The following is a 17092-nucleotide window of genomic DNA, read 5'->3' on the forward strand; positions in this document are numbered from 1 at the left end:
TCCTCGAGGTCCTTTCCAACCTAAGTTATACTGTGATACTGTGACCAGCATCAAAGAACTATACCTCACCGAAGAACTGCTTGGAAATGACAAATGCTCACTGGTCAATCACAAATTATGAACTAAGCCAAGTAGTATCTTGAAGTCCCTAGCTGTCAGTCACTGCTACACTGTTGGTGTTAAAATGCCAATAACTGATTTCCATGATGCTTTATAGATACTCAAAAAAGAACATTTTGAAGAGTCAGTGTTTAACAAACTTTGCTTATTTAAAATGAATGAAGCACCACCTTGAAGAGGCCCATAAAAATCAAAATGAACTCATTACAAGCTGTCATTATCCAAGCTTATCTTCAGAAAGACAGAGCATTATTCCTTCATTAAGATGTGAATTGCCACTAATTGAATTCCTTGATTTGCCTTCTCTGCTTTGCCTTCTAGAGAAGGCAAAACAAAGAATTCAATTAGTGGCAATTCTTCTTCTCCCTAGCTTATTCAAATAAGAATAGGAACTGCCTTACTTGGACAACGAATTCAACTGCTCTTGAAGGAGGTTTTTAATATTTTCATTCTCTGGATAATCACTGGATGAAAAAAATGCAGAAAGAAGTTTCCCATATTAGCAAAATGACAAAATTATCTGAAATGGAAAAGTGTTACTGGCAGCAGAACACACACAACTGCATACACGGAATCAACCTTGCATATTCTCAGGCTAAGCCACCCATCCAATATTCTTTGTCTAGTTACTAGTTCCAAAACACCAGTGAAGTAGTAGGTTTGCTTCCTCTCTACCTTGGAGTCAATGCCACCAATCTTTCACTTCTCACTTTTAATTAGTTTCAAGGTTAATCAATAAAAGAAAAGGGCAAAGCCTAGCCACAGACAACACACGGATGCATCCACCTGCCTCATCTGCCAGGTGAGCCTCACAGGGCAGAGGCAGGGAGAACCAGTTCTGGCCTCCCCATTTCAAGATGGGCAAGGAACTGCTGGAAAAACTACAGCAAAAGGCTGCAAAGATGATTAGGGGACTAGAACATCTGTCTTGTGAAGAAAGGCTGAGGGACTTGGGGCTTGTCATGAGGTGTTAGGTATTAGGTAATAGGTTGGACCTGGTGACCTCTGAGGTCTTTTCCAACCTGGTCAATTCTATGATTGTGTGATTTTTAGCCTGGACAAGACTGAGTGGGGATTTTACAAAGCTTATAAGTACCTAAGGGCCAGGTGTCAGGAGGATGGGGACAGTCTTTTTGCAGTGGTGCCCAGCAACAGGACAAGAGGTAATAGGCACAATCATGAACATAGGAAGTTCCATCTAAACATGAGGAGGAACTTCTTTACTTTGAGGGTGGTGGAGCACTGGAACAGGCTACCCAGAGAGGTGGTGGAGTCATTCAAAGCTCTTCTGGATGCTGTGCTGTGCAACTTGCCCTAGGTGATCCTGCTTGGGCAGGGGGGTTGGACTGGATGATCCCCAGAGGTCCATTACAGCCCCTATGAGTCTGTGCTTCTGTGACAAAGAAAAGTACTCCCACTATGGTGTGAAGCATGGCTCACTAAAAGTGAAGACAGGTCTGTCAGACTTCCAATTACACTTTAGGAACCAACTCTGACCATTCTTACATTAATTTCTTGAAAAAAGAGAACACACAGTTATTCTCTGAAACAATATAACCTGGACAGGACATAAAAATATTGCCAGTAGCTTAAAGCAGACAGCAGCTTTCAACAGCCAAGGGCTCATGAAAGTCAAAAGAAATAAAATGCTTGATCTTCAAACCTTTCCTATTTGTTAGTTTTAGTGAAGCTATTATCTTTCTGCCTGTCTGAGAGAGATGAACCTTGTACATCTAACAGTTATTTGCAGTGAAGGACTAATAAAAATGTTGGATTTCAAAAAAGTCATAATATTTTATGGAGAGATAGACAGATATTTCTTCTTACATGCTTGCAATATCCAGGGAGTGTTTCTCATTCCATGGCTGATGCAATAAGAAAGCTTTTAAAGCTAATGAAGCCCTTGGAACAAGCAGATAGGGACACCATGCAGGCTCTGAAACAAAAGGGAAAAGATTCATTTTTGAGTGGCTGGTGTGCAGGAACACTGTGTGCAGCAACCATTAAATGGACCACCTTGTTTGTAAGCACCAGTAGCAAATCATCAATCACAGGCTTCTTACAAACACAGCATGTGTTACTAGACATAAAAGCTTATCTTTACAGGCAAGCAAAACCATCTCAGAGAAGGTGCAGGCTTAGCCACCATGCTCAAAGGAGGATTTCAGGACACTCCACATTGCATTCAGCCACAGATTTCTGGCATACATTACACTGGCAGTAAACAGAGCTGTGCATGATGATTGTTGTTGAGGCTGCACCTTGACTTGTGTGTTCAGGTTTGGGCCCCTCACTACAGGAAAGACACTGAATTGCTGGATTGTGTCCAGAGAAGGGCAACGAGGCTGGTGAAGGGTCTGGAGAACAGGGCTGGTGAGGAGCTGCTGAGGGATGTGAGGTTGTTTAGAGAGGAGGCTGAGGGGAGACCTCATTGCTGTCTGCAACTCCCTGAAAGGAGGTTGGAGTGAGATGGGGATTGATCTCTTCTCCCCAGTATCAGGTGACAGAATAAGAGGAAATGACCTGAAATTGTGCAAGGGAAGGGTTGGGTTGGACATTAGCAAGTTTCTTTACTGAAAGTGTGGTCAGGCACTGGAACAATCTGCCCAGGGTGGTGGTGGAGTCACCATCCCTGGTGTTGTTCAAGAAACCTGTGGACATGACACCTGGGGACATGGTTTAATGACCATGGTGGTGTTGACACAGTTGGATTTGATGATCTTAGAGGTCTTTTCCAGCCAGAACAATTCTGTGATTCTGTAAGTACAGCCACACCACCAGGCACCTTTTAGTTTTCCTTTGCAATTGCAGTTTCTACACTGTAATACAAGCATTAACTCCCATCATCCAAACAGCAGCAGGTGAAGTTTAACATGTCTGTATCACCCAAGAAACACAATTAAAATCAAATCAAAATAATACCACTAACTGCTTTCATACACATTTAGAATTGAGCCCATCAGCAGTAAGTTTGCAGATGACACCAAGCTGGGGGCAGGAGTTGATCTGTTGGAGAGTAGAGAGGCTCTGCAGAGGGACCTCGACAGGCTGGGCAGATGGGCAGAGTCCAACAGCATGAGATTGAACACATCCAAGTGCCAGGTTCTACACACTGGCCACAGCAACCCCATGCAGTGCTACAGGCTGGAGTCAGAGTGGCTGGAGAGCAGCCAGGCAGAGAGGGACCTGGGGGTGCTGGTTGACAGCAGTTGAACAGGAGCCAGCAGTGTGCCCAGGTAGCCAGGAAGGCCAATGGCATCCTGGCCTGCATCAGGAACAGTGTGGCCAGCAGGAGCAGGGAAGTCATTCTGCCCTGGACTCAGCACTGGTTAGGCCACACCATGAGGCCTGTGTCCAGTTCTGGGCTCCTCAGTTTAGGAAAGATGTCAAGATGCTGGAAGGCATCCAGAGAAGGGCAACAAAGCTGGGGAGGGTTCTGGAGCACATCCCTGTGAGGAGATGCTGAGGGAGCTGGGGTTGCTTAGCCTGGAGGAGAGGAGTCTCAGGAGAGACCTTACTGCTGTCTATAACTACCTGAAGGGAGGTTGTAGCTAGGTGGGGGATGGTCTCTTCTCCCAGGCAAGCAGCTCTAGAACAAGAGGACACAGTCTCAAGCTGCACCAGGGGAGGTTTAGGCTGGATCTTAGGAAGTAGTTCTTCACAGGGATTGGCCATTGGCGTGTGCTGCCCAGGGAGGTGGTGGAGTCACCATCACTGGATGAGGGACTTGGTGCCATGGTTTAGTTGATGAGATGGTGTTGAGTGATAGGTTGGACTTGATGATCTCAAAGGTCTTTTCCAACCTGGTTAACTCCATTCTATTCTACAAGCAGTAAGTCTGCATTCAGTACAAGGGCTGGGGTGATGTGTGGTAAATGCTCCTTGGTGCCTCAGGAAGAAACCAAGCACCAGGCAGCTAGTTTATCAAACACTCAGCAATTCCCTCTGCTCCACAGGCACTGAGGAATGTAGGAACCTTGTACATGTGATTTTTTAATTAAAAGATGATCAGAGTGCAGGGGCAGAAGGAGAGCTGAATCACAAGTGACCTCAGCCCTGCTGGATCTCGACTGGAGTGCGCTTGGTTTCAGAACATTGGTTTTTACAGCTTAATATTACAGAGCACTCAGAGGACAGTAATAAAATAGCTGTGATAAATGGTGTCTTCAACCATCCCACACCACAGCTCACATCCCCCTTTGGTTAGATGTGTCTGAGGGAGAATCTTAGGGACATTGTGTGAGCAACGGCGGGACAGACGATAAAGGACCAAACCAGAAGCACTTATTTGGAACACTAGAAATAAAGAAGAGAAGATTTCAGCTTAGTTAACTTATTTCAGCAGTTAATGATATAAATTCCTTTCTCAAATATGGCCACAAAGCAGTCAACCATCACTAGTTTTGCTGGTTTGGAGTTCAATCTGTTTTGCAAAGAAATGAATCTGTCTACAGACTGCCTTTGGTATGTTGAGAGGTCAGAAAAGCCATTTTCACACATTAATAAAAGTATCAAATCCATGTGATGAGTATCAGTGTCATACTGCACTGGTTAGGCCACACCTCAAGTACTGTGTCCAGTTCTGGGCCCCTCAGTTTAGGAAGGATGTTGACTTGCTGGAACAAGTCCAGAGAAGAGCAACAAAGTTGGTGAGGGGTTTGGAACACAAGCCCTATGAGGAGAGGCTGAGGGAGCAGGTATTGCTCAGCCTGGAGAAGAGGAGACTTATCACTTTCTACAACTACCTGAAGGGAGGTTGTAGACAGGCGGATGATGGTCTCTTCTCCCAGGCACCCAGTACCAGAACAAGAGGACACAGTCTCAGGCTGCACCAGGGGAGGTTCAGGTTGGATTTAGGAAGAAGTTCTATACAGAGAGAGTGATTGCCCATTGGAATGGGTTGCCCGGGGAGGTGGTGGAGTCGCCGTCATTACAGGTGTTCAGGAGGAGACTTGCTGGGGTGCTTGGTGCCATGGGTTAGCTGTTTGGGTGGGTTGGATTGGTTGACGGGTTGGACACGATGATCTTGAAGGTCTCTTCCAACCTGGTTTGGTTTATTCTAATAAAGGTTTATTCTAATAAAGGTACTGCCACCCAGCTGATGTACTGATGCTTTTTAGGTCAGCTTGCTAGCCAGCTGTACAAGAAGCTCTTAGGTTGCTAATTTACATTCCAAGTAAGGTTCTGAAAAGTATAGTTTATCCAGGAGATTAAACTTGTATGAGGAAACCACTTCTATGCCCTAAGCCTACACAATTTATCTGCAGATATGAAAAGCACTATGGGGACACTTAGTCCTCTATAGGTGACAGTGCTCTGAACTTGAGTTTCATTATGCTTCGTTGCTCTTGTGGCTTTATAGAATCACAGAACTGCCAGGGTTGGAAGGGACCTCAAGCATCATCCAATTCCAACTACCCTGCCATGGGCAGGGACACCTCACACTACAGCAGGTTGCTCACAGCCACATCCAGCCTGGCTGCAAACACCTCCAGGGATGAGGCTTCCACCACCTCCCTGGGCAACCTGTGCCAGTCTCTCACCACCCTCATGGGGAACAACTTCTTCCTAACATCCAATCTGAAGCTACCCATTTCACTGGGTCAAGAGGAAAAAAAACAAAACCCCAAAGCAATCAACATACCTATTAAATCCTGTTCATCCATTCTAAAGCAGGAAGGTTTCATGGACAGGTCCAGGACCCTAATGCAGCCATCATCTGACGCCAGCACCACCTTGTCTGAGGTGCACCAATCCACATCCAGGATTCGGAAAGTGACGTTTCTCCCACTTCTCAAACTGCTCACCATCTGCACCTGGAAAAGTGGAGTGATTGCTCATTTTTACTAGGCTCTCCATCACACTCTGTAAAGCTCTGGCAGGTACCCCTCAGGCACACCACAAAACTGGTAATAAAAGGTGAAGTTTGTCACAAATCCGTTTAATGATGGGCTTTTCTAAAGAGGGGGCAACTTAGAGACTTTGGAGTGAGGCACATGGTTGCCCTCAAATAACACTTCTTCCCAGTTGAGAGGTGAGAAAGACCCTTTTGATACAGCTCTACTGCTGCCTTTTGGTATCTGGAGGTCTGGAGTCCCCAGTACAGGAAGGACATGGATCTGACGGAGGTCCAGAGAAGGACCACAAAAATGATCAAGGAGTTGGAGCATCTCTGTTACCTTGACAGGCTGAGGGAGCTGGGAGTGTTCAGCCTGGAGAGGAGAAGGCTCCAGGGAGACCTAATAGCAGCCTGCCAGTACCTGAAGGGGGCCACAGGAAGGATGGAGAGAGACTGTTTGCAAAGGCCTGCAGTGACAGGACAAGGAGCAATGGCTTCAAACTAGAGCAGAGCAGATTGAGATTGGATGTTAGGAACAGGCAGTGGAATATTGGAATAGCTTTGCCTGGGGAGGTGGTTGTGGTCCCATCCCTGTTTCAAGGTGAGGCTGGACAGAGCTCTGGGCAACCTGATCGAGTTGAGGATGTCCCTGCTAACTGCAGGGGGGAATTGGACTGGATGACCTTTGTAGGTCCCTTCCAGGCCAGACCATTCTATGATTCTATGATCTTCACTGTGGAAATTTCTGTTCCCTCTTTAATTCCAGTCCCTAATTGAGCATATAAGCATGAAGGAGTTAGGGTGGTATGAGACCTCTAGGGCACTGAGGGAATGAGACTTGATAGGGTGCTTGGTGCCATGGTTTAGTTGATTAGGTGGTGTTGGATGATAGGTTGGACGCAATGATCTTGAAGGTCTCTTCCAACCTGGTCTATTCTATTCTAATTCTATCCTATTCTATTCCTATTCTATTCCTATTCTATTCTATTCCATTCTATTCCTATTCCATTCTATTCCATTCTATTCCATTCCATTCCATTCCATTCCATTCCATTCCATTCCATTCCATTCCATTCCATTCCATTCCATTCCATTCCATTCCATTCCATTCCATTCCATTCCATTCCATCCTATCCTATCCTATCCTATTCCATTCCATTCTATTCTATTCCATTCCATTCCATCCCATTCCCTCCCCTCCCATCCCATCCCATTCCCTTCTAAGAATGTTAAGTAACAAAGTGTCTCCTGCTTTCTGGCACTCCCTAACACATGAAATCTGTAAGGAAAAATACTCTTGTGTCCATAGACTGTAAGACTGAGGACTCCCCATTAAACTTTTCATGCCTGCCTCAATAACCATTACAGAAGAATGACAAAGGGTATGCTGGAGACAGTGTCAGCTTTATGAGTGAAAAGAACTTTGCACTGATGGCAGCTTGAAAATGCTGCAACTACAAGGGCAATGTCATGCCACTTCATTACACAACTGTCAGCAAGAAATCACAACAAAGGCAAACTTAACCCCTGACTTGTTCTGGTTTTGAGAAATAATGTGTATTTTGCAATGAAGAGCACATGAAAGCAGGAGATACTTACCTCTTTTGAGTCCCAGATTTCTGCTCCATCGTTGTACATTGCAAGGAGTTTCTGGTTGCCTTTCCCCGGGGCAAACCGGATCTTTTTCACCCAGCTCCGGTGCGTGGGAATGCCTCTAAGGAAAGAAAAGGGCAACATCAGCATCAATCCTTCCACACCTAATACTGAGAGGCAGTTAAATCCTCTTCATGAACATTGCAGATCCTGACACTGTACAGACTGAGAACAATCTATCTCTCTCTCTCTCTACAGACACAAACAACTTTCCAGGGTATCCTAAACAGATGAAATGCTTGAAATAAACACAACGCTTAACACTTTGTTAGAAGTCATTGCAGACTGAACAGGAGCACTTAGCTGGCTCAAAAATGCTGATAAAATATTTTACTTCAGCTGAGAATGCAAGAGAATGGTAACACAGTTGTCATTCTGTGAAAATTTATTTCAAAATCCTTGCATTTTTTACCTCAAAACTCACAGATGACAGAATACAGAATTAACCAGGTTGGAAAAGACCTCTGGGATCACCGAGTCCAACCGATCACCCAACACCATCTAAGCAACTAAACCATGGCACCAAGTGCCTCATCCAGGCTCCTCTTAAACACTTCTTAAACACGCAGAGGGACCTTAACCAACTGGACAGATGGGCAGAATCCAATGGGATGGCATTCAACAAATCCAAGTGCCGAGTGCTGCACTTTGGCTATGGCAACCCCATGCAGAGCTACAGGCTGGGGTCGGAGTAGCCGAGAGCTCCCAAACAGAGAGGGACCTGGGGGTGCTGATTGACAGCTGCCTAAATATCAGCCAGCAGTGTGCCCAGGTGGCCAAGAGGACCAATGGCATCCTGGCCTGCATTAGGAATAGTGTGGCCAGCAGGAGCAGGGAAGTCATTGTGCCCCTGTACTCTGCACTGGTTAGGCTGCACCTTGAGTCCTGTGTCCAGTTCTGGGCTCCTCAGTTTAAGAAGGACATCAAAACACTTGAACGTGTCCAGAGAAGGGCAACAAGGCTGGGGAGAGGCCTTGAGCACAGCCCTGTGAGGAGAGGCTGAGGGAGCTGGGATTGTTTAGCCTGGAGAAGAGGAGGCTCAGGGGTGACCTCATTGCCCTCTACAACTACCTGAAAGGTGGCTGTAGCCGGGAAGGGGTTGGTCTCTTCTCCCAGGGAACTAGCACCAGAACAAGGGGACACAGTCTCAAGCTGCGCCAGGGGAGGTTTAGACTCGAGGTGAGGAGAAAGTTCTTCACCGGGCGAGTCATTCGTCATTGGAATGTGCTGCCCAGGGAGGTGGTGGAGTCACCATCCCTGGAGGTGTTCAAGAGGAGATTGGACGTGGCACTTGGTGCCATGGTCTAGTCATGAGGTCTGTGGTGATAGGTTGGACTCGATGATCCTCGAGGTCTCTTCCAACCTTAGTTATACTGTGATACTTCCAGTGATGGTGACTCCACCACCTCCCTGGGCAGACCTCTCATAGTGAAGATTAAAAATGAGGAGGGGCAAAAAAAACCTTCCCCAAACATTCTAACACTCATCATCTGATGTTTGTCAGATTGAATTTGCACTCATACCTGGACACTCTAGCTTTCAAATCCCAGAAGTTCAAGTTTCCATCAACATCTCCAAGAACCAGGATATCCCCTTTCCAGGCAATGCATGTAATGCTACCCATACTGCCCTGCAAGTATTTAAGAAGCAGAGTGAAATATTGTGATTAACAGAGCCAAACACAGGAACAAACATTTCAACACTAGCATTTCTTTCTCAGAAAAATAAATATGTGACATGATGTGCAAGACCAAATTCTGCCCACTGAGGAAAGGAAATAATTCTGTTGAATAGAAGCATTTATCCAGTCAGACACATTTCCTTCAATGTGCTTCAAAAGAAATTTCCCTGTGAGAAATTCTGGGTTTAAAGCAATGCAAATCACTTCTCTGTCTCTTGCTGCAAGGGAACAGCGACATGACAGAGCTCATCAATCACAACACTAAGCAATAATAAAAGATTTCCTATTTGTGAGTTCCATTCATCAAAGCCTTCAAGAGCAAGTGGAAAAAGGAAGAAAAAAAAAGAAGCAAGATTGCTCTTCAGAATAACTGGGGAAAACCCAAACTTAACACTCACAAAAGAGAGCTCTGGCCCACTCAAGCTCTCCCTATGACATAAGAGAATAGAACAGAATAAACCAGGTTGGAAGAGGAGCGTTTACCACGCATCACCCCAACCCTTGTACTGAATGCAGACTTACTGCTTTTAGAATAGAAGAGAATTAACCAGGTTGGAAGAGACCTTCGAGATCCTTGTGTCCAACCCATCATCCAACACCATCTAATCAACTAAGCCATAAGAGACATCCACTAACAAAACACAACCATGTTTCCATACCACCCCCTTTTCCCATGCAAGTTTCTTTTTCATATGTGCTTTAATAAAATCCTTGTCATGGAATTTATTCTGAGAGACCCTGTGTAGATTTTAACTTGTGAAACAAAACCCAACCAAACACACAACCCCAACCCATTTCTTTCCATGGTGTTCTCAGTAGCAATACACAAGATTGTGAAAAGAGAACTGCTGCAGTGTTTAAGTTGGAATTTTTATTTCACATTTCAAACTACTGATGCAATGGCCATCTACCACTACTAGCTCCTCACCCCTACAATGCATATCCTGTGGTATTTTTTCAGGCAATCATAGCCAAGAAAAAAAGAAATGAACTAAAGCGTCAACGATACAGAAAACTGAAACTCACATCAGGAGGAATTCTTGCACTGTCTTTTACAGAGTTTCCTTCTACTGTGAGATGATAAACTTGCCCATCAGCACCTGTAAACACAAAGTGCTCTCTGGCAGAGATGTTCTGGCTCAGCTCTGATTTACTTTCAGCCTCCTGTAACAAACTTGAAAGAGAACACAAGGAGATACAAATATTTCTTTCTTGAAATTACAATGGCAAGGCAAATTCTCCCCAACTAATGCACATAGGCAGAGCAAAACCGTGTACAACCTGCAGAGCCATTTCTCCAGAAGTACCGCGATTGAGAGATGGAGACAAAGCTTGATGCAAGCAAAGTGTCTACTTTATTGTACAAAGTATGTTCTTTATATAGGCTAACATAATCAGAAGTAACTAGTGATTGGCAATTAAATGCGTCCATCCGACAGTTACAGATTCATGATTGGCTGCGGAGAAAATACCAGGGAACACACATCGCTGGGGAAGGCCCAGGCAGGTGTTAGACAAAAGGCAAACGATGAAGCATCTCTTATCTAAGTTCAGAGAGAAAACAAAAGACTCTCTTGCAATGTTTACCAGCTCTAATTCTCAGGTAGTTGTGGGGCTTCCTGAGTCACAATGGCCGTCGGTAATTAGCTAAAGGCTTTTTTCTCTCTACATAGTTGCAGTTTGTTCCCAAGGTCTGTGGCCTACAGGGGCTAAAATATTTCCTTCTATCAGCTGAGCATTGCTCCCTAAATTCAGTGCATCACAGAAGCACCAGTTAACTCATTCATACACTTGTGGAAACGTTCAGGGGCAAATAAAGAGCTTTTTACTACAAGGACCAAGTAACTACTAGACTGCTACAGACACACTTGGCAGACACAGGTACCCCATTTCTTTCGTTCAGCAGTAAATCAAAGTTCCACACCTAAAAGCTAAAGGGAGGCCCATAAAATTGGTTTCCTAGAATCATAGGATGACTTGGGTTGGATGGGACCTCCAAAGGTCATCCAGTTATAAGGGACATCTTCAACCAGAGCAGGTTGCCCAGAGCCCTGTCAAGCCTCACTCATATTATCTCTGGGGATGGGGCCCCAACCTTCCCAGGCAACCTGTTCCAGTGTTCTACCACCCTCATGGTGCAGAACTTGTTCCTAGCATCCAATCTAAATCTGCTCTGTTCTAGTTTGAAGCCATTGCCCCTTGTCCTATCAATGCAGGTCTTTGTACACAGTCTCTTTCCATCCTTCTTGTAGCCCTCTTCACATACTTGAAGGCCACTATTAGATCTCCCTGCAGCCTCCTCTTTTCCAGGCTGAACAAACAGCATGGCCCCAAGAATGGGTTCCAAAATATTCTGCTCTACAGAACAATGGCATGTGGTAAAAAAACAGCAACTGAATAAAAATCTCATAAAATGAGAGTGAGAAATACCTGATCACAGAAGATTCTACACTGCTAACTTCAGTGTCTGATGCAACTGTCTGCCGGGCCATGGCCTCGCGAGCCGCTAACTGCTTTTTCCTCAGGCTTTTCAGGTTATGAGAAGGTGACCACTCCTGTGAAATAAATGTCCAGGAAAATATGGAAAACACAGAGATTTATTCTCTGAATTTACTGCTGGTTTTTTTTCCTGTTCATTATAATGATTTCAATGAAGATTGCTTTCTATGATACTGCTCCCTCCACCACCCAAGCAGTCGATCAGAATTTTATACCAGGATTGCCTTTTGTTTTTCTTGCCTCTCTTTGATGACAAATGAAAACAGAAGGGTGAAAGCACTTATCTGTGTGCTACAGGTGTAGTAATACTCTGATGCAAAATTGTTCATAGATTTCTACACACTACATTTACTAAACAGTAAGTAACAGATGTTATTCCTTACCAGAGCAGTTGCTGTTGGGAAGTTTTTGGACATTTCTCTGAGCAGAGTGCATGTTCTGACATCCCAGATCTCCAGTGGTTTGTCTTTAAATACTACAGCTAGGTACTGCCTAAAACAAGTAAGAGTTTACTTCATCAAAAGTAGTCATTACCCTTTAATTTGAGCATTTTACTTCACAAGTGATGTTAGTATCAGCACTTTGGAAAGGCTCAAAACCCGAGGAAGCAGAGAAAATTCACATGACTCAAATCTCACCCTGAAACTTGTGATTTTCTCTGAGTTAATGAGGTGAAAGAGAGTCTTTCTGAAATACAGTCCTCCTTCAAAGCTGAAAGAGCTCTTACAAGTCTTTTCCACCCAAAACAAGTCTATGATTCAAAGCTAGAAGAATTAGACAGCTCTGTCAAGGGGTACTGCTCAATTGCTATACAGAAGCCAAGGGCAGGAATACAGGGAAAGCAGCAACACCTCTAGTTTAGCCATGTTTAACCTGAGCTGATGACTGCATAAGATAGTAGACAGACATGCCAAGGCTGTGGCTGGACACATTTTTTCTTCCCTCCACTCCAGATGCATAACACATTCCTAATCCAGTGATAAATGAACATAAAATACTCTTACTCTAAACCACTTCTCGTTCACGACTTCAGACCTTTCATCTGCAGAGCTAGATGAGCAAAACACCTTCAGTCTACCACTTCTCACATTCAACTTGAAAATCAAGAGAGGCTCTGCAGCTACTGTTCACAACTGCATTAGTCTGTCTTCTTCTCAACATTCTGTTCTCTTCATCTAAGCCCAGGGCACTCCTTAATTTTTAATGCAGTAATAAGTTCGTTGTGTGGTTGAATTCCTGCAAATTCTCTGGAACGCACACAAGTTTTTTTTTCCTTCTCTAAAGAAAGAAACCTACTAAAATTTAGAGACAATGCCTTGTTCAAATCAACACTACTTTAATTTCATTTACACAGGAAAGTACAGAGTACTACTATTATTAGCTTTGATAACACAAAGACCAGGGCCTCCTGTCACAAGCCTGAAGTCAAAATGGGGATTTGATGGTAAACAGTTTGGTCATTCATCAGCTGACTTAGAATCATAGAAGTGTTAGGGCTGGAAGGGACCTCATGTTCCATGGGCAGGGACATCTTACACTACATCAGGCTGCTCACAGCCACATCCAGCCTGGCTGCAAAATCCTACAGGGACAAGGCTTCCACCACCTCCCTGGGCAACCTGTGACAGTGCCTCACCATCCTCGTGGGGAAGAACTTCTTCCTAACATCCAATCTGAATCTCCCTACTTCTAGCTTTGTTCCATTCCCCCCAGTCCTATCACTCCCTGACACCCTCAAAAGTCCCTCCCCAGCTTTCTTGTAGCCCCCTGCAGATACTGGGAGGCCACAATTAGGTCTCCTCAGAGCCTCCTCTTCTACTGACTGAACAGCCCCAACTCTCTCAGCCTGTCTTTACTGGAGAGGTGACTTCTCAAACCATACCTCACATCTGGTTTTCCAGCAGACAGTTATTATACAGGTGTGAAATATTACTTGGACAAGTGAATAAATGTGAAAATCCATCCCACCTTTAATGCCAATCTTGTAGTTTTAAGTCAGGCCTAAGCCACAGCAAAGGGAATTCACTCATCACGTAATCAAAGCTGACAAAAGTTGTTCAGGATTTTTGTTCTCCCTAATATCATCAAAATGTCCTTAAGCAAAGTACAATATTAGTGACTGAGCTTGCAATGTGATATGATCCTGATGAGACAAAGTGAACCAGACAGATATTAACATTTTGGAACTAATATTCTGATTTTTCTCTTGATGCTGTTGTAAGATTTTTCCATGCTCTCAGAGAAGGTTGTTGCTTTTACTTCCTGGAATTTCTGTTATTTCTGTCAAGTCATGGAGATCTTCATGAGTTAAGGTATCATTTATGAACTTCACCAGGCTCATCTACTTACTTCAGATGAGACACCTTTATCATTTCAATAGCTGGCTCATCATTGCCTCGCTCCCCACGGAATGCAACGCTCCTGCCTGCAACACCAAAATGGAGAAGGGGAAAACAGAAATAGTTATTAAACTAAACATAGAAGCAGTTTATAAACTATTCTGTTTGTAAATAGAACACCTCCAAGCATCCTACCAGACCTTACATTTAACTTGTCACTGTCAAAGTTTTACTGCCTTTCAAAGGACCAAAAGCAATGCCAACTCTGCTGTCCAATATAATATCTGACTTGCTTCAGGAGCACAACTGAAACTGATGCATCATGAACATTACACACATATACAAAGAGAGTTCAAAGGGTTATTATTTTCCACTCAAAGCCAATGAGCTAGACTCTCAATTCCACAAGCTGGAAACTCATCAGTAGATTTCAAGTTTTCTAAGAGAAATTCACTCTGCCATGAACCACATCAGAAAATCCTTCCACGATGAAGCACTAACTCATTCTACACTCAGCAGAGCCAGTCTCTTCTTTTCCAGGCTTAAAAACTTAGCATCCTACCTTCCAAAATTGTATCCCCTTGGACAATCAGCTGTAGAATTGAAGGTATTGTGCATATCATGAAAACAATGACCTACAAACACCAGGGTATCACAACACCTCTGATGCAAGTTTCATTCTCCTTAGCATTCAAAGCAAATTCAAATTTTCACACTTCAGCCACCCCTGTGGCTGCTCATAGCTCAATTACTGATCTTACACTAATTAATGTCAATGAATCTAGTCAGCAACAACGCTGTTAGTGCTCTCATGTCAGAGGCCAGGCTACAGCAAACCTCCCACCTCTACTGTCTTCATTAGTGATCAAACACCCCAGGAATTTTCTTCCCTCTTGTTGTTCAGAAAGGAAAATGAGAATTTTGCCGAAGTATTCATGAAGTAAATACAAATCAGCACAGCTTCCTGAGTGCCAGAATGGAAAACTGGGCTAATTAGTGATGGAAGAACCCACAGTCAAACAGTTATGCAGTTTCTTCTAAGTTTTAAAAGAGGAAAAGTTATGCTTTTTAAGCAAAATATACACTGTGGTGTCACTGTGAGGGAATCATAGAATCAATACGGTTGGAAAAGACCTCCGAGATCATCAAGTCCAACCTATCACCCAACACCTCCTGACAACTAAACCATGGCTTCAAACCTTTTTGAGCACCTCCAGAGATGAGGACTCCACCACCCTGGGCAGCACATTCCAATGGCCAATTCCCCTTTCTGGGAAGAACTTTCTCCCACCTCCAGCCTAACCCTCCCATGGCACAGCTTGAGACTGTGTCCTCTTGTTCTGGCGCTGGTTGCCTGAGGGAAGAGACCAACCCCCACCTGACTACAACCTCTCTTCAGGTAGTTGTAGAGATCAGTGCTCACATTTATTTGCAACTTGGTTGCCTGTAGAAATACTGAGCCTTTCCTCACTTCTGTTTATCACTGTTCCAATACTGATTTACAAGCTGAGTGAAAAATCAAACTCCCATTTTACATGAAAAGGAATTTGACGAAGCACACATGCCTTTTCTCTTTTCATTTGAAACAAGTGAACAAAAGACACCATCAGGAAAAAAATTACAGTATTGTGACATTAAAATGACAGCCTCTTTGTGCAGCACCCTGTAAACACAAAAACTGAGTCTTCTCCCTGTTCTTTAGAAAAGAATGTGCAAAGCCACTTTATGCTGCACAAACCAATTCAGAATAAGCCACATGTTGGAAGATTCAGGCTCTTCAATTACAGATGAAGTGACTTCAGCTTTTCACATTCAAAACTAATTTAAAGTTATTGAAGTGCTTCCTGTTTGGGGCTATCTAATCTCCCAAATTACACCTCCTAGTATTGTGCAAATATTGAGCTCAATCACAAACCATGCATTAGAAGGCCAGGAGAGATGAAAAACACACATAACCTGTTGGGTTTGCTATCAACAGTGTCTTTTAAACAGTGCTTTTATTTGTTAACCTTACAAATCCTTTACAAAAGAGTCCTCCCCTTTACTCTGCTCTGCTCTCGTGAGGTCACACCTGGACTACGGCATCCAGTTCTGATGTCCCCAGCATAAGAATATCAAACTGCTGGAGCAGGTCCAGAGGAGGCCACAAAGATGATCAGAGGGCTGGAGAACCTCTTCTATGTAGACAGACTGAGAGAGCTGGGGCTGCTCAGCCTGGAGAAGAGAAGGCTCTGGGTAGACCTTAAATCAGCCTTCCAGTACCTGGAAGGGGGCCTGCGAGAAAGCTGGGGATGGACTTTTTACAAGAGCTTCTAGTGACAGGATGAGAGAGAATGGATTGAAGCCTGAGGAGAGTAGATTTAGAATGGAGATTAGGAAGAAATTCTTTATAGTGAGGGTGGGGAGACACTGGCACAGGTTGCCCAGGTAGGTTGTGGCTGCCCCCTCCCTGGAGGTGTTCAAGGCCAGGCTGGATGAGGCCTTGAGCAACTTGGTCTAGTGGAATGTGCCCCTGCCTATAGCAGGGGGGGTTGGAACTAGATGATCTTTAAGGTCCCTTCCAACTCAAACTATTCCATGAATCCACAAATTTTACATTCATACACACACTCAGATTCTGGCCACATGCCTGGCCTATTCTGAAAAATTATCTCTTGCTGCTCCAAACCACAAAAAATGGCTCCACACTATTTCAGGTGCACATGAAAGATTGGGTGCAGGTTGAGACAAAACACATTTGGAAACCTATGCATTTTGTGGACAAAATATCTGACTAATACCCATGCTGTGTGAATGCCTCTCTACCTCCTGCTGACATAATATTCATCCTGCCAGTAAGTCCCAACCACAGACATCTTTGCAAAGGTTTTGTTTCAAGTCTGTCTGGAGAGCACCAGATGGAACACATTACCCAGCTTCACAAGGACAGAAGAGCAGAACCAGTGAAAACTCCTCTGTATT

General features: G+C 44.2%; 1 protein-coding gene across 3 annotated transcripts in view; it reads right to left on the minus strand.

The window, feature by feature from the left end:
- WDR11 (WD repeat domain 11) overlaps positions 1–17092 on the minus strand; it is a 71717-nt gene that overhangs the window by 13987 nt on the left and 40638 nt on the right. For all 3 annotated transcript variants that reach the window (XM_068166129.1, XM_068166128.1, XM_068166130.1), the window contains exons 13-21: positions 14142–14217; positions 12176–12284; positions 11724–11848; positions 10320–10467; positions 9136–9242; positions 7559–7673; positions 5765–5936; positions 1948–2056; positions 522–584 (exon numbers count right to left, since the gene is read on the minus strand). In XM_068166129.1, coding sequence (XP_068022230.1) covers positions 522–584; positions 1948–2056; positions 5765–5936; positions 7559–7673; positions 9136–9242; positions 10320–10467; positions 11724–11848; positions 12176–12284; positions 14142–14217 — 1024 coding nt within the window. The remainder of the gene's footprint in view (positions 1–521; positions 585–1947; positions 2057–5764; positions 5937–7558; positions 7674–9135; positions 9243–10319; positions 10468–11723; positions 11849–12175; positions 12285–14141; positions 14218–17092) is intronic.

This window comes from Melanerpes formicivorus, unplaced genomic scaffold, assembly GCF_026170545.1.
Source record: "Melanerpes formicivorus ecotype bairdi unplaced genomic scaffold, bMelFor1.0.p_v2 SCAF_97, whole genome shotgun sequence".
NCBI lineage: Eukaryota > Metazoa > Chordata > Aves > Piciformes > Picidae > Melanerpes > Melanerpes formicivorus.